The sequence below is a fragment of the Lepidothrix coronata genome, unplaced genomic scaffold, assembly GCF_001604755.1.
Source record: "Lepidothrix coronata isolate B3197 unplaced genomic scaffold, Lepidothrix_coronata-1.0 Scaffold53, whole genome shotgun sequence".
Lineage (NCBI taxonomy): Eukaryota > Metazoa > Chordata > Aves > Passeriformes > Pipridae > Lepidothrix > Lepidothrix coronata.
In genome coordinates, this window is record NW_016690233.1 from 1,846,066 (window position 1) to 1,870,730 (window position 24,665).

Genomic DNA, 24,665 nt, shown 5'->3' on the forward strand with positions numbered 1-24,665 from the left:
CATTGTGCTTAGGGAAGCATCTGGTGCAGACACCTGTATATGCAGCTGTTTTTTTCAGGATGTGAACATCTCACTGTTGGCGGGGAGCATTATTATGGTTTAACGTCCTTGTCTGTAACTGAGCAAAGCACACATTTCTGGGTTATATTTCTTGTTTCCTTCTGTTAGTTCAAATCATCCAGCAAATGGTAAAGCAAAGGGATGTTAAGCTAGCAGTACAAACCCATAGTGATAAAGAAACACTATTGAGAAGAGACAGTCGTGCTCTGGGGTAACCATGCACTGAAGGGCCTGATGAAATTGCCCTTCATGTGGTGCAATATAGATCTAGGACGTCTGTTAGGGTTCTCCAAGATGACAATCACTGTAGTTTTCACAGGAGATCTGGAGTAAAGTATTTCATTTGATTTCTCCTGTTAATATTGTCTTCCATTTTCAAGTTGTGTATTCACATGCATTCTTCTTTATAACTTTATAGTGCCCAAATCACAGTTCCAATTGTGTGCAATCTAGCATTTATTTACATCTCAAATCCCATTCCCACATACATTAAGCATATGCTGAGGAGAGAGAGAGAACTGTAGTTCTATATTTGTAACTTACTTGCTATCAAAATGATGAAGCTTTGATCATAAAAGGGATATATAGACTGCATCTGTATTATGGAAAATAGCGTCAAGGAGTGTTCCCAGGCCCTGAAATCCAGTCACCATATCTCTAAATTGTCAGCCTGGTCATTGCTGGGCATGAACCAGGATCTGGAGAAGCTACCTGCCATTCATGTGGCCACCTTGACTTGGAGAGTAAGAGACAAATGTGGGCTGTCCCATGGCTGTTATCCTTGAGGAGGATAACCTCAGGCATGTACAGTGTATTAGTAGATACAGTACTGGCTTACAGTTTCCAAGATACGTTGGCCTTCTCTGTTTCTGGGCTCAGCACCTCAAAGGAATCTGCGATAACAGCCTGAGCAGAAATCCAGTGAATGTGATCCCCTTTACTTTGCTACCTTTTGGCATGTCAGAAATTTCAGGCAACCACAACAGCCCATGTTTGTGAAAAACTTCACTTAAGTTCCAGTGCATTACTTCACAGAGTGGTTTGATCTCTGTGGGGATCTGTGAAAAATGATCTGTATTGTTCCTTGTTCCCAGGCTGGATTTGGCACCAATATATACATATAAAAAAGAAATCAAGGGCCTGTTCTGATTTTAATAGAAGCTGATTAGAAACCTGGACCCTGTACTGGTTCTGCTCTCCAGATTTCATTTCACCCTCAGATCATATTTGGCCTATTATCCCATATATTTAAATGACCACATAAATATAAAATAGGACTTGGTGTTTTGTTGATGCAGCCTAGAGGTATCAATCTGATCTGGTACTGCTCAGAAAATTCAGATGCATGAAAGTTTTTCCACTTAGCACAAATGTAATTCAGCTTCTTGCATAGCAGACCACCACTGTAAACAAATTCATTTTCCAGTTATTATTTTAATATACTTGATTTATAGGATTTTTTTTTGGTGGTGTTGGTTTGGTTACAGGAAAAGGAAGAAAAGTTTTATAACAATTTTCCTTTTGTCTTCGAGCTAAAGGCCAAATTCCCTGACTGTTAGCAGCCCTCTGGACAAAAGTACCTCACCACAATCAAATCCTTTAAAATTTTAGTTTAAAATTTTTATTTAGTCATAAACTTCTGACAAGATTAAAGGCCTGTTCTTGGATGATGTCAGGAGTATGGAATAGTTTTAACAAGTCTTTCAGTTAGAAACACTTGATGGCTTTTAAACACAGACACTGTGGATCTCTGAGGAATGTTGATAGGCACTGGGATAACCTTGCAGCAAAGAGAGCAATAGATTATATCATCATTTATTTCAGATACCTATCTGTTTCTGCTTTCAGCCTGGGTTTTATTTTTTGTCCTAAGTTAGAACAGCCCTGAGGCAGGTAAGAACTATTTGATGTAATCTCTGCCTATCTTTCACAGCATTTTCAGAACATGCAGTATAAATGGTATAAATTAATCACTATTAATTTCACCCCTATCCAACTTTCTACCCAGACCAAATCATGGCACAAAATTGAGCTTGAGGCATTGTTTCTAAATAGTAATTCTGATTACAGGAACATGTAGTAAATTACATTTAAATGGTATATTTTCTTAATTTGGCAATTAATAATTTCCAAATTTAAGTATCAAGGTCAAGCAAATAAGAGGATAGTATTTAAGAATAAAATGAAATCTCACAGAATCAGGGAATAGATGAAGTGAGAAGGCACGTCAAGAATTTGTTTAGTTCAACCTCAGTACTCAAGGCAGGGTCATCAATAAAAGGTTGCTCATGACCATGTCAAGTCAGGTTTTGAATACCTCCAAGAATGAAGGCTGCACAATCTCTCCGGACCACCCTGTGAACAAAATAAAAAAAAAAAAAAAAAAACCCTGTGAACAAAATAAAAAAAACAAACAAAAAAATTGTTATTTTCAACATTTGAATAGATTTTCCTATGTTAAAATTTCAGTCCAAAACCTCTTGTCCTTTCAAAGTAGACTCTGGCTCCATCTTCTTTGCTCCCTCCTATTGTTGCTGGATCATTGGGCCACAACCAATTGTATAAGGTTCAACAAGGCCAAATGCCGGGTCCTGCACTTCAGTCACAACAACCTCATGTAGTGCTACAGGATGGGGGAAGAGTGACTGGAAAGTTGCCCAGCGGCAAAGGACCTGGGACTGTTGGTCAACAGTAGCTGAACATGAGCCAGCAGTGTGCCCAGGTGGCCAAGAAGGCCAAAGGCATCCTGGGCGGTATCAGCAATAGTGTGGCCAGCAGGACCAGGGCAGTGATCATTCCCCTGTACTCAGCACTGGTGAGGCTGCACCTCAAATCCTGTGTTCAGTTCTGGGCCCTTCACTACAAGAAAGACATTGAGGTGCTGGAGCAAGTCTAGAGAACGGCACTACATCTACGTGAAAGGAGGTTGTAGTGAGGTGGGGTCAGTCTCTTCTCACAGGTAACAAGTGACAGGACAAGAGGAAATGGCCTCAAGCTGCACCACAGGAGATTTAGATAGGAAATTAGGAAAAAAATTTTCACAGAAAAGGTGGTTAGGCATTGGAACGCTCAGCCCAGGGAAGTGGTGGAGTCATCATCCCTGGAAGTGTTCAAAAAGTGTGTGGATGTCGCATTTGGGGATATAGTTTAGTGGTGATTATGGCAGTGCTGGGTTTATAGTTGAATTTATGATGCTGGAGTTCTTTTCCAACCTTGAGGATCCTATGACTCTGTGTATTTGTAAACATCAATATACACATATTCAAATTGATCCCTCCCTGAATACCTCTTGCAAGTACCTTAAAGTCGTGGATTAAATCCAAATATATAACTCCATTCAATCTACAAAATCTGATCTCACACCTCTACAATACAGATGCAATTCTAATTAGTTAAATTCATTTCTTTCTATTTACATGATTGAAGTGAGATATTGGTATCAGGTGTGTCTCACTAATAACCAAATTAAGTTTGAAATTTAATTCTATATATGTTCAGTGAGGTTTGATGTTAACCACTCCAGTAAAGGCTGAGTATGAAATTCCAGTGAAACCCAAACTGGCAGAAAAGGAAAATAAAAAAAGGAGAAGACACACATTCACATTTTCACAATCCTTAAATGAGAGGCCTTATATAAGCTATAAACTATGGTGTACACCTACATGAAAATTTGATAGATGTTTCAAATAACCTCTGCAGCTGTAAATATACTCAGAAAGGTTTGCTATCAATTGCTGCATTTTAGGAACTGAAAACATGAATATTCAGCCTTGTACTCATCCTAGACTCTTAAGAAAAAAAGCAGGACATAGCAAACAAAGTATATATTATAAAATTATTCCTTTTGCATTCCTGCAATATGTTGCTGACTTCAGTGTCGTAGTAATTTGATTATTACAAATATTAAGCATCTCTAAAAAGATATCACTGGATATTGGGTTATTTAATACTGCTCTTGTCAAGGACACAGGTAGATGTAAAAACGTAAACAGCCATGCTCTGCTATTATGTTGAACTTCTTGACAAATAGGTTTCTATTTTTTTAGAGAGTCATAAGGAGTGCTAAGACATGTTTGAAGGAAGCCTCTCCATCCTAGCGTAAAGTTTTGAAAGCACCAATTTATCTGCTTAATAATATTAGAAGAGCTTCTAAGAGTATACTGTTGTAAACACTTCTAACCATCAAATGTTATTTAACTTTCCCCACATGGTTGTCTGCATTTGTCTTTGTTTGTTCTTTCTGATGTTTTACCTCCCACTGAAAAAAGCTTTATAATTAAAAAAAGACCACTGCCTGTCAAATGATTTGTGTACAAATGAAGAAAGAAAAGAAAAAGAACAAGTTCAGAGTTTCTCATCATAAAAGTAAATCCAAATGTCATGGAGATGGTACCTAAAGAAAGTGGCCATCTTTAGAAAAGAATGGGTTGTTTTGCTTTGTTTTGTTTTCCCATAAATAAACCTAGGAAGCAGGAACACATGTAGATAGATACATTCTGGTAATTAAGACTACACATGCCTCTGAGCTCATTTTCTTTTTCGGAAATAGTATGCAAGAAGCCTTTGGCTATCAGAGGAACTTAATCAGGTGGGACACTCTTGCAATAATATCTGTCTGCAATGATGGCTTTACAAGTTAAATAAATAAACACTTGGTGGCAGAACACTGGTCTGGAAGAACAGTGAGGTGACACCACAGGTTGTCATGGAATGTTTTCTGCTATCCATTGCCAAACAGGTTACCAACATCAGGCAAGTTTCACCATGTCCTTAACAATAGTTCTTAATTGTCACTACTTACAGTGGTCTAACAATTTTAACTAGAATTTTAACTCAGGAATGTAATTTCTCAGGGGGTTGCAAACAGTGGCCAGTAAATCACTACAAATGTCCATATACTCTTCCTTGAAAGGTTCTGGGATGGCTGCCAGCAAGTTTCAGTTCACCAGATAGGGAGTGCAGGCATCACAAATGCTCACTCATTCATGGCAAATGTGAATATTCCAAGTAGATGGAATACTTTCTCAAACAGCTGCTAATTTAGAGTATTCCCTGTGCTTAAAACCCAGAATATTTCTCCCACTCTTCTTCAGTTGGGAACTAAGTTATCTGTTGCATGCAAACTGCACACATTCACTCATTTTAGATCTAATTCAGATCTGGACCCTCTGTGAAAAATGAGATTTTCCCTCATGTGTTATGTGGTGCAATTGTTGGTCATTGTCAGTCACTGCAGTGAAAGCTTTTCTTACTAAATCTTTTTTTTAAATGTTAGTGAAACTTGTAGCATATTATTTATTACTGGAATAAGCTGCTCAATTCTGTTGATTTCAATGAAGCTATGTCAAATAGTTTGGCCTGCTTTTGCTACTTGACCCACAGAACAACTGATTATTGGTTTGCCAGTCCATAATAGGCCTATATATTGGGCACCTATGTATATATATTGTTTCACGCAAGCATTTATAAGCCCCCTGAAATTCTGATCTCTCATTCGCTGAAATAACAGTTGCCGTATTGAGGAAGTTTGTCTTGGCATTGCAATTCTGTAGTAAATGCAAATTGCAACATCTTTTCCCCAGCTCCCACAAGAAAGACTTGAATAGCTCCCAAACATTCCAGGTATACTTAACAAATTGCTTATTGTGGTATCATTAAGCATGTGCAGTGGAATAGTCAAAACCATCAGCCATAAGTGTTGAAGTCTATCTTCTTAAAATTAATCAGTGACCAGCAGCATAGCTTTTCTCCTCAATCTTTAAGGCCTGTCTTTTTCTGAATAAAACACGGTATTAAGTGCAGTCTCTGATTCCAGTGCTCACCTCTGATTAAGATCTGTTCAAGGTAAACACATGCCATAGAGCTATGTGAAATGAGGATGGTTTTAAGCATAGGATTTAAAGGGAAGGAGGGGCAAACACTGGGCCTCAAGTATCCATCTTGATACAAGATACATCAAGATACATCAGTAGCAAAAGGAGGGGCAAGGGAAACCTCCATTCTTTATTGGATCCTCACAAGTCTATGGGACCAGATGGGATCCACCCAAGGGTGATGAGGGAGCTGGCAGAAGAGGTCGCCAAGCTGCTGTCCATCATCTACCAACAGTCCTGGCTCCCTGGGGAGGTCCCAGATGATTGGAAGTTGGCAAATGTCACACCGATCCATAAAAAGGGCCGGAAGGAGGACCCAGGAAACTACAGACCCCTCAGCCTGACCTCAGTGCCTGGCAAGGTTGTGGACCAGATCATCCCAAGTGCAATCACTCAGCACCTACAGGGGGCACAAGAGATCAGACCCAGCCAGCATGGGTTTAGGAAGGGCAGGTCCTGTCTGACCAACCTGATCTCCTTTTATGACCAGGTGACCCACCTGGTGGATGAGAGGAAGGCTGTGGATGTGTCTACCTGGACTTCAGCAAAGCCTTTGACACCATCTCCCACAGCATACTGCTGAAAAACCGGCAGCCCACGGCTTGGACAGGGGCCCTCTGTGCTGGGTTAGGAACTGGCTGGAGGGCCGGGCCCGGAGAGTGGTGGTGAACGGTGCTGTGTCCGGTTGGCAGCCAGTCACTAGTGGTGCCCCCCAGGGATCAGTGTTGGGCCCAGTCCTGTTTAATATCTTTACTGATGATCCGGATGAGGAGATTGAGTGCACCATTAGCAAATTTGCAGATGACACCAAGCTGGGGGGGCGTGTTGATCAGCTGAAAGGCAGGAGGGCTCTGCAGAGGGACCTGGACAGACTGGAGAGTTGAGCTGATTCCAACGGGATGAGGTTCAACAAGGCCAAGTGCTGGATTCTGCCCTTTGGCCAGAACAACCCCCTGCGGCACTGCAGGCTGGGGAAAGAGTAGCTAGAGAGCAGCCAGGTAGAAAGGGACCTGGGAGTTTGGATTGACAGGAAGCTGAACATGAGCCAGCAGTGTGCCCAGGTGGCCAAGAAGGCCAATGGCATCCTGGCCTGGATCAGGAACAGTGTGGCCAACAGATCCAGGGAAGTGATTCTTCCCCTGTACTCAACACTGATGAGGCCACACCTGGAGTACTGTGTCCAGTTCTGGGCCCCTCAGTTCAGGAAGGATATTGAGGTGCTGAAGCAGGTCCAGAGAAGAGCAACGAGACTGGTGAAGGGACTCGAGCACAAGTCCTGTGAGGAGAGGCTGAGGGAGCTGGGGTTGTTCAGCCTGGAGAAGAGGAGGCTCAGGGGAGACCTCATCACTCTCTACAACTCCCTGAAAGGAGGTTGTAGACAGGTAGGAGTTGGTCTCTTCTCCCAGGCAGCTATCAGTAAGACAAGAGGGCATGGTCTTAAGCTGTGCCAGGGGGGTTTAGGTTAGATATTAGGAAGAAATTCTTTACAGAGAGGGTAATCAGGCATTGGAATGGGCTGCCCAGGGAAGTGGTGGATTCTCCGTCCCTGGAGGTTTTTAAGATGAGACTGGATGTGGCACTTAGTGCCATGGTCAAGTAACCACGATGGTAGTGGATCAAGGGTTGGACTTGATGATCTCGGAGTTCCCTTCCAACCCAGTTGATTCTATGATTCTGTGATTCTATGATCTTAGTGCTCCGATGCATCTCTATGTCTGCCTTACCTTTAAGTTAAATCTCTGATGCAGACATTCTGTAATAATACTTGGAAGTATTTGCATCCAGTCTAAAGAACCTTTTAGTTCTAGTTTTAAATTAAGGACTCCAGTGGTTTCAGTCCTTGATAAGTAAAGCAGTTGGATTTCACACCAATCACACCAAGACTCAGTTACATTTTAGTCACAGCAGTGAAGTGATGCATGAAACTGACTGTACTGTAAAATCTCATTGTTATATGGATGAGGAAATGGACTGGCTCCAGACAGTAAAACAATCCCAAGACAGGGAAAAATACATATTGAAGCTTTCAGCAGAGAGAATTGTTCAGAATTAAATGTATTCTTTTGTTAGGGGGCAATAAACCGTGATCTAAAGGTAATTAGGCAATGGGAACTGTTCTCATGTGTCAGTATGATGCTACCAGAGTACAGTATACGTTGTTCACAGAGTATGCAAGCTCACCTTATCCCACTAAGCACTGGAGTTCTGTGGAGCAGAGTAAAAAAGCATGTAGGTATAGGTGTTTACCTCCAAATGGATTTTAATAGAGGATGACTTGTGTATGTCCTGAACTGTTTATTTAGGCTGTTCTTCTCTGCTTGAACTTATTTATTTTCATGTTTTTGAAATCACTAAAATAAGACCTTTCTGCTATTATTTTTGTCCATTTCAAGCTGGACTCTGATACCTAAAATATAGCAAAGTGCAGAGAATTTGCATTTTAACTGAAAACTCTGGGATCTGGTGGTCCCAAAATCTGATAATAATCATGATCAGAATGCCTTCAGTAGATAACAAGGAGAATTCATGCAATTTTGCATTGAAAATTTTCCCGTAGGTTTTTCAAATATAGAAAAAATACACTAGATAAAATGCGTATTGCTACTACTTGATTTCAGAATACCTGAGAAGTGTACCCAGAGAAAATGTTGAGCCCTCATTGAAAACTGCTTAGTCCTTCATACTGCATAGAGAAAAAAAATTGTGCTAATTATCTGGTTATTCCCTCCTATGCTTCAAGCAAATCATCAGCTTCCCACAGTCCTGAGTCAACTACACCCTGAGACCCTGCAAAGACTTCCGAAAGGCATCAGAAGTAGGAGTTTGAAGGCAGTGAGCAAAGCCTTCCTTCCAGTGAAAGCCCTTTGTCAGGTCAACCGTTGCCATTTAAATTGAGCAGTTATGTATTGAAGCTAATAGTGTAACATCGTGATGGATATAATATGCCCTCTGCAGGAAAACCCCCCCACGCAGGTCCTTTACATGGCAGTGCTTTCTCTCTCTGCTAGTCTCATTACAAGGACTCATTTCTGTTTTGATAATACAGCAGTGCTAATAGGTATTAGCTCAATGCAGGAAGGAGGAGTGTTGAGCCTGAGGGGAAATGTCATCTGTGATAGAGTAAATTTTATTCAGTCCCCCAACCATCTTCTAGACACAGAAGATGGGCCCTCTTTACTAACCAGTTTGTTACTGGAAGCCTTGTTTCATATGTTACCTCAGCTGAATTAAGTCTAAATTAAGCCTTTGAGCATTTTATTCTAACTCCATCAGTACCATCAGCAGATGCCATCATAGTCCACGGTCAGCCTGGACTGCCCAATAAGAGTCTGCTCATATTAGTATCCATTCCCCTGCATTGCTGTAGTGTTAAAGTGTGAATGATCCAGGCTTTCCCCTGAAGAAATCTCATTAATCATAAAGACAGAAAATTTTCAACCCTCTTCTTCCTTTGGGAGATTTTTCCTTCACATCTATTGGCTGAAATGAATAGTAGCCAGATAGTGTTTTGCTTTACCAGTTAGCAAAGCTGGTGGCAAACGTTTAGAGGAGTGGGAAACACTTCCCTGTGAAGAGAATTAGCCTGTCTTGCTGTGAGAAGGGGTGGCTTTGGAGAATGACAGTGGAGAAAAAAATACCATCTGTTAAAACAAAGAAGTCAATATTCCCTGGACTTGTAAGTCCTGGATAAGGACATTCACAGTGTATTTTTCTCCCAGTGCATAAGTATACCACCAGCCCCATTGATTTTGTGCTTATATCAGGAGAATGATCTATACCTCTTTTGGAGAGATGCTAACTCTCTGGGGAGAACCACTGAGATTTCATGGTGACATGTATCACAATTGCTATAAAATCGCAATTTATCTGCTGAATTCCCATTGACTGAGATAACACCTTGCCAGGAAAGTGAATCTGCTATGATTTTCTATAATAGCACTCCTGACATTTATGTATCCTTGCCCCTTGCTTATCTGCCTTGTGAATATCTCCAGGTCAGAATGTAAAGGTACATGATATTTACAAATCACAGCTTTTTCCACTACTTACTTTGTGATGTTGACAAGGACTGAATCACAGAAGGTATGAAGTGTCTTTGTTGTAAGTTTTCACATATTTTTATTAAAGCACAGGCAAAGGTGCTCTCAGGACCAGAAATGATGTTGACCTATTATACATGCCCATGAAAATCTGGTATGTTCACAAACACTACACTGTTATCTCAGTTCTCATTTCAGCCATCTCTATTTTCTTGTTGATGTTTCTGTTAGCAAAAGCTGTTTGGAGTTGAACTCAACACAAGTTCACGCGTCCTCCTGTCCTGAATGAATTATTGAGCTTTTAAACACTAATAGAATCCTAAAGAAAGAAGAAAGCAGAAAAGGAAGGAAAAAGAAATCAAAAAACTTTAGAAATAGAACTCATTAAATTTGTTGCTTCTGTATGTGTTACAAGTGTGGAATATGTATTTATAGAAGGGGTTATTTGTTTTGTGTTAGCTTTATAAGGAAAAGCAAGAAACAGCACTTAAAGTCACAGCTGATAGTCTATAAGTTATTTTTATGACTGGTTTTACTGCTTGTTTACATGACAGATCTCACAGAGATACCAGGCTCTTAAACATCAACCAACTACTGGCATTCAATGAACGTCATTAGTTTTAATTGTATTTATTTTTATGCCTATTATAGTAACATTTACCAGCTGAAATTAATATTACTTAGATTGGTTTCTCCATCTAAAAGTGAGTTATCTAAACTCTGTCCATAAACAATACAGACAGGCAACTTGAGAAAGCAAGTCATGTAGCCTGTCCTAAATGCTCTTGTGAGGAAGGGATGAATCACTCCCCAGTTTCTCTACTGACCACAGAAAGGGTCTTGTTTAAAGTGTTTGCCTTTTCTATGCCTGCAGTTAGGCAAAAGAAGTTATGCTCATAGTAACAAAATAGATTTTATCATCTAAGTCAGTCAGGTATAAACAGAGGAGGGAAGAGTGTAGCAGAGGTGGAATCTCTTGCCCAGGGATCCAACAGATAAGTGATAAGGCAAATAAAATGACTAGTCTTCAGCTTTCGGGCCAATATTTTATTTCAAGCCTTCCTTTCACCTTTATAGTTGGTGTGAGCTTTGCTATGGGAATCAGTGGGAACAGGGTGACTGCCTGGATGGCCACCTGTAATGATTTAAAATTGGTAGGTTTATGTTTATCTGTTCAGAAATCGCTGCTACGCTTCACCTATTTTTCAAACAGTGTCCCATAACTTTGTGTTATTTACTACCTAGGGAGCAGTATAAACCAGAGGAATGACCCACTCAAACCTCACTAATGAAACTTCTTTTGCATTGCAGTTGACCTGGACAGGTTGAATGATGACGTGAAACGTTACAGCTGCACCCCGAGAAACTACTCTGTCAATTTAAGGGAGGAACTGAAGCTGACAAATGTAGTTTTCTTCCCCCGCTGCCTCCTTGTCCAGCGCTGTGGAGGAAACTGTGGCTGTGGGACTCCGAACTGGAAATCTTGCATGTGCATGTCAGGGAAAACAGTGAAAAAATATCATGAGGTATTTTCATTCTTTCTTTGTTACTTCTTTTGGGTATTTATTGCTTCCATGGATTCTGAAGTTTTTTCTCCGAGCCATGTGTGCTGCTTGTTAACTGACTATCACGTTAATATTGATCCATGCTATATCATGTTATATTATCATTATGCTATATCATGTTATATTAACATGCTTATATTGATTATCATGTTGTATCTGCAGTGCAAAAATCAATGGGTAAAAATTACCGACACGGTGAAGGGTCATAGGCGAAGATGCCATCATTTGAAAGACACCACAGTATTTGGGTGAATGCCTTCTGTGCTTACCACTCTTCCTGAGATGAAGAATCTGCTTAGGCTTTAAGACAGATTCAGGTAGCTTTAAAGTGAAAACATAGATAACAGCATCTCTATTGCTGTCCATGCAAGATACCAGCTTGGTACCTCATGGAGCATCATTTGTACCTTCCACTGCAATAAGGCATAGAGACAGAGATGCACAAAGAGTCAACATGCAGGAAGGCCTAATTTTAAATGTTTAATATTGATGTCTTTAATGCCACAACATCACCCAGTGATATGCATTTGGAAGTGGTGAATGAACAGAGTGGAAGGAGGTTATGTATGTGTGAGAAAGGAGTGTTAGCAGGTGTTTATGGGTAAGTTAATTTAGAAGCAGTTAGAGAGAACTTTTGCCACCTCTGAGTGGATGCTACCACAGCATCCTAGTGAATTTTGTTGCAAGAATGAGGACTGATTTTTCCCATCAGAGGACTGCTACAAAGTGGATATATATACCTCTGGAAATAGTCTTTTTAGTAGCACAGAGACATGTGTTCCTTGAGACATTTGACTGCACTTCCTCTTGCTTTAAACTTATGCCCACATTTGGAAATTATAAGTAAGTCCTTTGCAAACTCTCTTCCCTTCCAGATTTATTACCTGTAGGAAACAGCTGAATCATTCAGCCTTATCTTTTCTCCAACTCAGCAATTTTTTAGGAAGGCAAAATTTTTGCATAGGAACGATGTCCATTATGTTTATTTTTAATCTGTTCAGAACACATTTAGAGAGGGAAAATACAAGGAAAGAGCATTTTATATTCTTGCCTCTAAATCAGTATTTTCAGATCAAGACATGAACAATGTTGACTAAAGTGAAGATATCTAGGAAAGTTACTTGGTAGCAGCCTTTTAACAGTCTGAACATAGGGAAGCTGCATGCCATGCTGACTTAATTTCTGACACATCAGGCTCTTGTTAAGAGCCTGATTTACCACTTGGCTTAAGTCCCAAGTGAAAATAAACTTTATGGACTTTAAACCTGGATTTGATGTGGACTCGTAACATTAAGACATTATCTGGGGAGACCCAGGGCTGCAATAGCAGAGGGTCGTTGAAGGTCAGACCTTTGCCACACTATGAGCGATGTGGTTACTCTTTTGCAAGGTAAGCGATATTTTCTCACAATTAACTGTGGCATACAGCATACTTCACATCAGCTAGGACTAGAGAATAGTTAATATTTTCTCTAATTTTAAACAAGATGCAGGGAATGACCCTGGTAATTACAGAGCAGAAAGCCTTATCTCAATGGTGGAAAAGTTAATTGGAAAAAAAATTAATAGGTTTACGACACCTAGATGACTATGAGCTGATAAAATGAACTTGGAATGCCTTATATATGAATAAATATTTATACAGCGCTACAACAAGAATGCTAAAAGGCCTGGAACCTTCTTCAGTGAGCAAACAGTCAACCAGACAAGATCAGACAGGGATTATAAGCTGGTTAAGAGATAAAAAGTAAAGAGGTGGAAGAGATGAACAATTTTCTAAATAAGAAAGGGCTACATGAGGTGCCCCCAGCACATAGACTAAGTGTTATTTCATGTATGATCAGTCTGAATGGAGGTGAACAGACAGGTGGAAAAAATGACAGCTAGCACAGGAGACACCGTAACAGCAGAGAAGGCTGTGAGGAATTTCAGAAAGCCTAGGTAACTACTTGTAAATGCAGGTTATAAAAGTAGCAAGCATTAGGACGAATGGTCTAAACTATCTATTCATATAACACTAGGTGTGTGAAGGGAGGAGGAAGAAATGAGGGGTGGAAGTTATGCTAAAAGTTGAGTAGTGAGTCACTGTGAAGAGCTTCAGGAAAACAGCTGTTTAGTGCAGTGATAGGAAAAAGACAAGTGACAGTCTTCTGCAGGAATGGAGATGAAGGGGTAATAACATAGCAGATATTGTAACCTAGATAAATTGGTGGGGTACTTATGCTGGGTTTTGACCATTGGTGCTTATAATGGTACAGGTAGGACTAGAAAAGTTATATAGAAGCAGTTAACATACATCAAGAGAGATACAGGGGAAGATACAGATCAAAGACATTTGTAAAGAAAATGTCTCAAAAGTTTTGCATGATATCACTTAGAAACAAAACTCAGAATAAGAGAGAACACAGTGAAAGATAGAAAATAATGAATACTAGTTAAAGGAAAATCAGGTCTTCCTAAATAATCTCTTCCTTAAGAAAAAAAACAAGAGAGAGATTGAAAGGAAACTAACTTAAAATGGAAAAACGGTATCATATTTTTTTCACAGTAAATCTGTATAAAATTTCAATGCTTAAATATGAGCTGTGCATAATTCAGAAGAGTTCTGAAAGAACTAGAAGTAAAATATAAACTAAGGAATTCTGGGTTACACCTGTATCAGAATTTAAGCCAACTGTTGACAGCAGCTAGTAAAAAAATGCTGATTATAAACGTTATCAAACATTTACTTGTTATCAGGTGTTTGGAAGCTGCTGGTGCTGGGACACCAGAATATCACACTAGCCAAATATTGCTCAGAACCAGGATGTCATGACTTACGACCGCACCAAACTAATCACTAAATTCAGGAAATTCAGCATTCACACTAATACATCACTGCTAATTTATTTTCCCATTCCTTTTTTCTCCAAAAACTGTATGAATTCAAGACAGTGTTTCATCTCTCTACCATTAAATGGCCTTTGTAAGTTTAAATTTAAACTTAACCCTTAGGCATGAATTAGCAGCTCACTGGGCAGAAATTTAGCCAAGTGTCTCCCATTAATGCGAGTGGAAGTCATGCAGATAAATTCACGTATCACATACTAAAGATGTGCTCGTTAATTTTAGTCCAAAATGTTTTCCACTCTATTATTATTATTAGGCATGCATAGTTAATCAGTTTTATTCTTATTATCCTTTGACTCTTAACTCTAATTTTACTTAAATACCTGGCAGTAAAGGCCCTGAGGAAGGGCCTCTCAGTATGCCAGTTTTAGAACCATGGAGACAGTTTACTCTCTTAAAAGCCAGGTTGAAACCTATTAACCTTAACCAAAGAGCCTTTAGTTGCATAACAAGGGACAGAGCTTCACACTTTAAGAAATTCCTAGCACTGTTAATTTGGTTAAAAATCTCTGTTTCTACTGCTGCAGGAGAAGAAAGGCCAGAAGACACCAGAAGGAAGTATTAGGTAGTGGAGCAAAGCAGATGTTTGTAGTAGCTGAAACGGAGTCCCGCAGATCCCAGACCACTTCTCTTGCCAGGCTAATTTTCCCTAACTGCTATTCTGGGGCTTTATCTACTGAGCTCCGGAACCCACAAGAGTTGTTTGTCCTGCACATGAATATGGTTGTCCTCAACAGTAAAAACTTGTCTGGAGATCGCTTAAAAGTTGAGTGGAATTTCTGAGCTACCCAGTATTTCTGGGTGAGAAGGACAGGCAGGCAAATTTTCCAGAAGGGATGGCCTCCTTTTTGGCTTTGTAGCCAGTATTGGAATAGCTGCATGCTGGCAGCTGTGAGGGCTCTAAGGTCCAGTGTTGGTTGACAGAGAGGCTTCTAATGCAGAGAGATTCAAAAGTTATATTCTCCTTATGCTTTTAATGTTTTTTAGTTCCCCCTTAGTTCCTGTTCAAAGCCTCACACTGTACTCATCACCAAGCACTCCCTCCTAGCCTAGCCTCTCAGGATTAATAGCTATGACATGTAGCCTTTAATTTCTCCAAGCTAAGAGTGCTGCTCCAGTTCCCTGGGTGGAATGTACAGATCTCTTCTATCTTGTCCAATTGTAAGAAGTGATGCAACAGCAGGAAATGAGAATATATACCCCTACAGTAAGGGGTAGCTTTTTTTTATTGCCCTGGGGAATGTTAATCATGAGATCTCAAGTCTTTTTTATGGCCTGGAAGTTTGCCATGACTTTACTAAAATACTCTGTTTCCAGAAATAAACAGGTTCATAACTTGGATAAACAGATAGTTTTATAGGTGGGGTTTTTTGGGTGTTTGTTTTCTTTTGTTCTGTTTTGCAGGAGTCTTGTGATGCTCTGTGGTTTTCCATGGCTTCTGGGTTTGCTTGAGACCAGAGCAAATACTCTGGACAAAGACTCATGACTTACCACATAGTATCACAGACCGTTCAAACCAAACAGGTCAAGTCCTGGCAGTGTCTGAAAATGTCTCCTGGGCACAGTCTGGCATAAGTGATACTGAATTATGTTGTGCGGCTCCCTGCAGGGGAAAGACAAAGCAACATATGGAAATGGATGCAACACACCTTAATCAAATGCTCAGGTCTACTTCTGTCTTAACTTTCTAAAGGGGACTTGAAATGAAAGCATGTTTTTCATTGCACCACATTTCTTTGGAAATGCCTGGAGCTGCTCTTTAAAGAGAGGTGGGTTCTAAACCTGGAGATCACTCAGCCCAGAGGAGGTGTGGGGGAACTCAGTGCCAGAACTCAGTTCAGCTGCAGCTGTCTTATCCAACCAGCATGCATATACCTCAGAGAAACAAGAAATCAGTTTCCCCATCTCATTGCTGTAACTGATGAGATGTGAAATGAGTTTCCGTAGGGAATAAGTGCTCTTAAGGTAGCAACCAGAATTTGTCAGAGTGTATAAACCTCCACAAACACAGTGCTGAGCAACACAGCTAAAAAGCATATAAGGAAAAAAGCAAAGTAGTGAAAGCTGATTGCATCTTTTACCTACTTATTTTTCTCTCCTGAAAAGACTGATGTGTTTTTCACTGTCTATGAGGTGCTTCTTCCCTCACCCCCTCACCAGCCCCTTTTTGAAGCATTATGTGTCCATTCTAGTTTTATGTTGACTCCAGCTTGTCTGGTGCCTTCACAGAACATACATTCAACTAATTCTCAGAGACAAGGTTTAGATTAGTGTTAGGGTGGCAATTTCATAATCTTTGGTTTCCCTGTGAGGTGCAGCAGGCATCCCAGAGTGCACAATACTATATCTTGGCACAAGTTGCTGGGACATAGAAACAGCTTTAACTGAACCCAACGATGTAAAGAAAAAACAAAACAGAGGGAATATTATAGGGGAGAAAAGAACAGGGAAGCAGGAGAGAAAATAAAAAAGTGACATGGAACTTCAGTAAGACAGAGGAGTTGCTGCAATGGAGTTAAGAAATGTAACTAATACAATTTGGTGTTGGGGGGGCTTTTTTCTTTTTTCATTTATTTTTTCAGAGAAATGAGAAGCAAACATTTAGGAGGCACTTGAGAGAGCAGACAACAATTCTCACTCTGTCCTTACACAGGGAAACATAAGATAACTGGTCAAAACAATATCCAAATGCTGCTGACACAACAAAGGGAATTTGCTAATGGATTAAAAAGAACTAGAATCATCAAAGCAGTGTGCAAGGAATATGAGACCATAGTCTGATTGTTGTATGTCCTGGAGTTGATAGTACATGTATAAAGGAGATAAAAGGTTGTTATGATAATAAACGCACAGAATTAGCCTGACAAAAGAGTTAATTCATAGAATATTAGACAAGAAGCAGCAATGGGATTTATTTGGAATGCAAATACAAGGAAACAGAATGAGTCAGAAATGACTACTAGGTCATGGGATGAGCAGAGAGAGCACAGAAGTGCAGTGAGAGACAAAGGTTCATTTTTTACTAAATGAAAATGAAAGTTCTTGGGTTGACATCTGGGAGTTAAGCAAGTGAGACATCCTGTGATACGTGTTAGGACAGAGAGGCAATTTCTTAAGGAGGAACACCTGTATCTGGTTAGTGATGAAACAACAGCTGGAGCATAATACACACATAATTCCTGACAAGATCACCAAAAGTTAGGGTCTTGTTGGTGTCACATATGTCAAAAATATCATAGCTTTAGCAACTTCTTCAGATGCCTCATTTTTAAGCCAGTTAATGTTTTCCCATCTTTGTTGTATTAAAACCAGGTGTTTTGTATAAATAAAATAAATAAATAAATAAATAAAATAGAAATAATAATCCCATCTACACTTAGTAATTCCTTAGTTTTCATGCTACCACTGGTCAGCAAACTAACTCTTTTTTCTTGTCCCTAAACCCCCTGTAATTATCTCTGGTAAAAAGAATATATCTTAGGGTCTATGTCATTGTTTTAGGCTCTGTTCCTACTAAAGGTCCTTATGCTAAATTATGAACCACATTCCCATAATGCTTGGTTTCTTATACTCAAAGCACAGCTAAACTGTGTGTGACCTTTGGATTAGATAACTTTCAAAAATTGAAGAGTAAGATTTTCTATGTCTATCAGAACTTGGATCTGTGATGAATGTTTTGCACTTTTGATGCTTCCTCTTTTATGAATCTCAGACAAATATAATTTGTTTTGCATGCTAGAATGATGGTATTTTTAGATGTGCAGAAGGAGATTAGATAATGCTGCATAGCAGAATTTTAAAATAAGTTCTTCAAAGTACAAGTTTCGCTATCTAAAATAGCGTCCATAGTTGTTCACCATCTTCTGTCACTAGAATATGGAGCTAATTAGATATCTGGTAAGTCATAGTCATGTTATTGAATATCTGTGGTCTTCTTAAGCTAATCAGAAAGAAAAGAACCCTGAATTTTGTCTGAGGCTTGATATTTCCATTGGTGTTTGAACTACTGGTTAAGAAATTAAAAAAGAATATCACTATTTTTCCTAATAAGTAAAGTATGTTAAGTAAAAAAATGGCTATGGGGAACTGGATACCCCCTCTTTTTTAAGTGTTGCCTGTGTTTCCTATCACTCTTTGCTTTTTAGTACAATAAAAGTCAGCCATCATGGATTGTCATGGCTAAATGTTGCCTGACTTCAAAGGTCAATGATAACTGGTTAAGACCATCAGCAAATGCTGAAAGGATGGTTCACCTCATCTGGCTCTACCCATCTAAAGCTACAAGTCCAAGCTTTGGGCTCCTTTCCTAGTTACCAAAGATAGACTCACCAGAGGTGGGTGTTTCAGGTGACTCATTCTCTGGAGTCGCTGCTTTGTTGTGGCTTCTACTGGAGACATGCCAGATATGGGTCAGGGTGAACAGGTTATCTCCAGCTGGGTCCTTTTCCTGGCAGTCATCACCACTCTGCTCTCCTCAGCCCCTGATCTTGAAGTGTTCTTACAGACCTGCTGAGATGATACAGGCCGTCAGCCCTGACCTCCTGTGCTCCACAGGACACTGGAGAGCACCCTGCTGCCCCCAGAGCATGACCCAAGTTGGTACTGTACACCTCTTGGAAAGGCAACCCTCAAACAGGCTGGAAACCCCAGAGTTCCTTGGAGAGCTGTCAAGGTGATGAGTTGGCCTGACTTAAACAAGTGTGCCCTAATTCCACTTCAATGTCTTCTGGCTTCAGCTTCCAGATCCTGGGTTTTGCGATGGCTTTGCTCTCCCATTTAAAGAGGTTTTCAAAAGCTGGCATCCAAATTCAATACGTGATCAATGAACAAGATTGCTAGCAAGGAAATTTTTGTAAGCATTTTCTTTATATTTCCTACAGCACCACTCCAAAGGGAAGTTATGCAGTGGCTACAGTCATCTCACCTTGAAACTTCTCAGATGCTCAGGCATATGTACAAAGTAAAATGCCATCCAGCATATGGGTGTGCTCTTATGGGGATTTCTGCAAAAAACCTGTCCTGTTCCCCTTTTTTTATATTACCTATAAACAACAAATCCACCTCAGAAGCTAAATAATCTGTCTTGATTTTATCTGTTTTAATAGTTTTATGATCATAATTTATTCAGTGTTTGATGAGAGGGATATGGCTGTAGTTATATGCTCTTTGTGAGGCAATCTGAAGAGCTGAGGCACCACAGTTTGATGAGTAGTGACAGACATTGATTCTTTAATTTGAAAACTGCAGGGTTATTCTTCTTTTCCACCCACACAAAAAAAAAACCTTTTGAGCATTCCAGACCTTGTCATATCTATATTTTCTTACAGCTACTGATCCCATCTAAAAAGGAGCAATAAAGTTTCCTGAACAGGATTTCTTTGAACTGTTTCCATTAATTCAGTAGCTCCTCACCTTTAAGGACCTGGCCATGTGATAGATAAACAGCAGCTATTTTCAGAATAAAGAGTTTTCTTTCACCTGCTGTGGTCACCAGAAATGGCCTTTCCTTCCAGGGAATTTTCAGTTCTCTTATATTTAGCTGAAAATAAAACTATTAGGTAGATATGAGACAGAGAGTTTTGAATATCAGTTCTGTGATCAGCTGTTAAAGCAGTTCTACGGAGGGATCTGGACAGGCTGGATTGATGGGCTAAGGCCAACTGTATAAGGTTCAACAAGGCCAAATACCGGGTCCTGCACTTGGGTCACACCAACCTCAGGCAGTGCTACAGGCTGGGGGCAGAGTGTCTGGAAAGCTGCCCAGAGGGAAAAGAGCTGGAGGTGCTGGTCAACAGCTGCTGAACATGAGCCAGCAGTGTGCCCAGGTGGCCAAGAAGGCCAATGGCACCATGGACTGTATCAGCAATAGTGTGGCCAGCAGGAACAGGGCAGTGATTGTCCCCCTGTACTTGGCACTGGTGAGGCTGCACCTCAAATCCTGTGTTCAGTTTTGGGCCCCCACTACAAGAGAGACATTGAGGTGCTGGAGCAAGTCCAGAGAAGGGCAGTAATGCTGGTGAAGGGTCTGGAGCACAGGTCTGATGAGGAGCAGCTGAGGCAGCAGGGGTTGTTCATCCTGGAGAAAAGGAGTCTCATGGGGGACCTTATCACTCTCTACAACTACTTGAAAGGAGGTTGTAGCAAGGTGGGGATTGGTCTTTTCTCACAGGTAACAAGTGACAGGAAAAGACGAAATGGTCTCAAGTTTCACCAGGGGACGTTTAGATTGGATATGAGGGAAAATTTCTTCACTGCAAGGGTGGTCAAACATTGAAACAGGATGCCCAGGGAAGTGGTCACCATCGCTGGATGTGTTTAAAAAGCATGTGGATGTGGCATTAGAGGACACAATTTAGTGGTTGACTTGGCAGTGCTGGGTTAACAGTTGGACCTGATGATCTCAGAGGTCTCTCCCAGCCTAAATGATTCTATGATTCTATAATTTCAGCTGTGTTCAATCACTGCTTTCCTATCTGGTGAAGTGTCTGACAGTTCATTTTCTTATCAGCAAAGCCCATATACTGTGCTCATGCTTCTTAATAAAAAACACAGGGAAAGTCCTCAAGCTGTCAGATGGTCTATTAACTTAAATACAGTCCACATCTTTGCTCTCATCCCATTGCCTACTTTCATTTGCTCTCAATTGGAAAAATCAGGTCTAGCTACCCATGACCTTGCAAAGTGCCAGTCATCTGGATTTGTCAGATTTTGCTGGAATGGTTCTTTAAATAAGGAATTTTATCATGGGTTCAGTGTTAGCATTTGTACTTGATTTTAAAAATATGTTTTCTTTAAAAAAGCATCTTTGAAGCTGTGGTCTATTTTTATCTCTGTAGTAATTGCAACAACCTGATTGGGTTCAATTCCTTTGTGTTTTGGGTAACTGTGTGGTACAGTATGTTGTCCTGTGTCCATCAGGATTTATTGCATGTATCAACACAGTCAATGTTTCAAATGATTTGAAAGATACAATATTTTTGTTGCTTAAAAAAAAAACCAAACAAAAAACATGTTGTTTGTGTTTCTAAGAGGGAAAAGTAATTCTATTTTCCCAACACAATAAAGCAGTAGGTCTATACCTTGCCTAGGCACAGTTCTTCGTCTCAGTATTACATAGGCTAAATATAAAGTTTATCACAAAAGGGAGGACAAAATAATAGACTGTGTTCAGCACTAATCATTTTTGTTATATCCCATGACTTTTTTAGCCTCAAGACATTAATGGTAGAGAATGAATGGTATCATCCCAAATGTTGCTAACCTGTCTGCCCTTCCCCAACTACTCTGCACAGCATCTATGGTTCTCCTTTGGCAAGTCATTCACACTTATTTCTGGGGATTTTCTAATTCTGTTGAAAATGCTTTGTTAATCTGGTGTGTAGTCTCTGTCCTTTCCAAACCATCTCAATGCTTGTATGGTGTTACAATGTCAAAGTACAGAAAGTACATTGTAAAGAAAAAAAAGGATTGTTGAGTAACAGTATGATCTGCTAGTTAGGGGACCTGTTATTTAAGGCAGAAGTGTAGGTGTTTCAGAGGTTGAGGTGCTAAAGATGTCTTGGTCCCACTTCCCATTTGTCCAGTGACTTGGTAGGTCATAACTTAACAGATGTCTCTCCCTCTCTTGAACAAGAAAGAGAAATCTAGCTGATCTACCAGTCACTTGGCCTAGCTAGCATGAGTCACATCAGCCTACCAAGAGGTGAGACATGCTAGCTTGAGTACCTTACCAGTGCATGGTTTCTGGACTGAAGGGCTTGAGGCCACACTGAGCTGAACCTACCCACCGGCTTACCGCCAGCTGTGGAGCTGTAGCCTTGCTACCTCCATGTCCTGCTCCCCATCAGTAAATAAGTGATTCAAAATGGAAAGGATCTGGTAATGCCACTGGCAGTTTTTCTACTGATGTGTTGCAGAGCCTCGAGCAAATCAGTTTCAGATTCTCCATCTAAGCAAGTTTGATAATTATGCATATCTCTCTGGGCAATGTGCTGTGAGATTTGGGAAGAAAAACGCTGTAGGAGATTTAGGGTGTTCTTAATCTTAACTCATTCATTGTGCCTAATCCAAACTAGTATTTAAGCTTCAGGACTGAAATTATAAATTAATATATCTTTTGTTAAACTACTGTAGACCACAAACAGCAAACTAATGAAACAAAACAGATTTTCTCCCCTCAACCTATGTCCCCATGCTAGTGTGGGTATGACGTCTTACACAGCAACTCAGCCTCCAGTGGTGGGCTCACAAAGCATGCCCCTGCAAACCACCATCTCCTCAGCTTTTCCAGTCCATGGTTTACATATGCTACCACAGAAGATTAGATAGGATGCAACATTATGGGTCTTATGCACATATTCACAAGATCATTTTCAGAGAATCATAGCTTCATATCATAATACAGGTTGGAAGGCATCTCTGAGGGTCATCTAGCCCAATCGCTGATTAAAAGCAGGGAGAATTTGCAAGCTAGATGAGGTTGCTCAGGGTCTCATCCTGTTAATTCTGTCTGTCTTCAAGGTTTCTACAGCCTCTCTAGACAACCTGCTCCAATGTTTTAAACACTCAGTATTTTCTTCCTTGTACTCAAATAGGATTTTTTTGGTTGCAACTTGTGCCTCTTTCTCATTTTTCTCTTTTTTTTTTTTGTGACCTACAACCCCCTTTCTTAGGGGTCTCTATCTTGCCTATCTAGATTTTTTTCAGAAGCCTCTTGTATGATGTATACTTACCTAGGAAATAATTTTGTTTACTTATTTGTTTAAGATTATTCATAGTAAATTCTTCAGTAATCATTTAGGTTGAGGCAGAGATTTTTAATATAAGCCAGCAGAAGTCAGATTCCACAGAAACTCGATGAGATCTCGCACATATTTTGTGCAAGCTCCCTCATCTCCTTTTGTCTTCCACGAGTATTTCATTTTTGAGCCAATTCTAATGATATGTGCTTCAGAAATTTCAAATTGCACAAAAAATTTACTTGTTCTTTAGAGGAGAAATATTATACAATGGAGAGAAGGGGCAGAGCAACTCAAATATGTATGGGACTGCAAAGATGAGCCAAAGGAAATATGCTTGATAATTCATATGCAAAGGAGCAACTCTGGATATGGTTAGGAGACTGCGTGATATAAAGATACCTGATGTAGAAAATAATCCAGTCTGTCAAAGCTCCAGGACAAACAGTACAGCAAGATGTCAAAGAGTGCAAAGAAAAATCTGGAAGTAAAACAAAAATGTATCCAAATTAATGCTGGTCAGGGCCATTAAGGACTGTTGGTGCCCTCAGGGCCCCAGCATTCTCATCCTCAGATCTCCAACAGTGTTTTCTAATCAATGCATTTCTGTTGATCCTCCCAGGTGCTGAAATTCATCCCTGAGGCTGGGCATACCAGAAGAAAAGGCAGAATCAGGAACAACATGGCCTTAGTTGATATACAGCTGGATCACCATGAGCGTTGTGATTGCATCTGCAGTTCAAGACCACCTCGATAAAAAAAAAAAAGAGAAAAAAAAGAAAGAAAGAGAGAGGAAGAAAGAAAGAAACAAACAAACAAAAAGACACACTAATTGCATTTTACCGGATGTTTACTTTTAAGCAGGATTGCTCTGAGGACCTTTACTCGCTAATCATTTGAAATTTGCTACTAGCCTGCCTTTGCAATTAGCAAACATGATCTCTCTGTTTCAGCATAGCTGTGCTGATTAGTGCCATGGCAACTAAACAGGTATATCATAGGTTTATATATCAGCATCCAAGAATATAAGATTATGGTTATCTGTAGCTAGATTCTGAGGGTTGCGATTTTAAAAGCCCAGTTGCAGTCCTTAGGCACACAATGCGCAATGAAATTAAACACCGGGTGCATAGGTATTTGTTGTAGCTGGCAATGAATCATAGAATCATAGAATCAGCTGGGTTGGAAAGGACCTCTGAGATCATCAAGTCCAGCTCTCGATCCACTACCACCATGGTTACTAGACCATGGCATTAAGTACCACATCCAGTCTCATCTTAAACATCTCCAGGGACAGAGAATCCACCACTTCCCTGGGCAGCCCATTCCAATGTCTGATTACCCTCTCTGTAAAGAATTTCTTCCTAATATCTAACCTAAACCTCCCCTGGCAGAGCTTAAGACCATGCCCTCTTGTTTTACTGATAGCTGCCTGGGAGAAGAGACCAACCCCCACCTGGCTACAAACTCCTTTCAGGGAGTTGTAGGTTGAAATAGCTT

The 24,665-nt window shown here is 40.2% G+C and overlaps 1 protein-coding gene across 5 annotated transcripts in view; it reads left to right on the plus strand.

Moving 5' to 3' along the window:
- The window catches only part of PDGFD (platelet derived growth factor D), a 143,088-nt gene extending 119,107 nt beyond the window's left edge, over positions 1-23,981 (plus strand). For all 5 annotated transcript variants that reach the window (XM_017815941.1, XM_017815943.1, XM_017815942.1 and 2 more), the window contains 2 exons: positions 11,285-11,499; positions 23,788-23,981. In XM_017815941.1, the coding sequence (XP_017671430.1) occupies positions 11,285-11,499; positions 23,788-23,922 (350 nt within the window). In that variant the 3' untranslated portion in view covers positions 23,923-23,981. The remainder of the gene's footprint in view (positions 1-11,284; positions 11,500-23,787) is intronic.
- Positions 23,982-24,665: the final 684 nt, after the last annotated feature.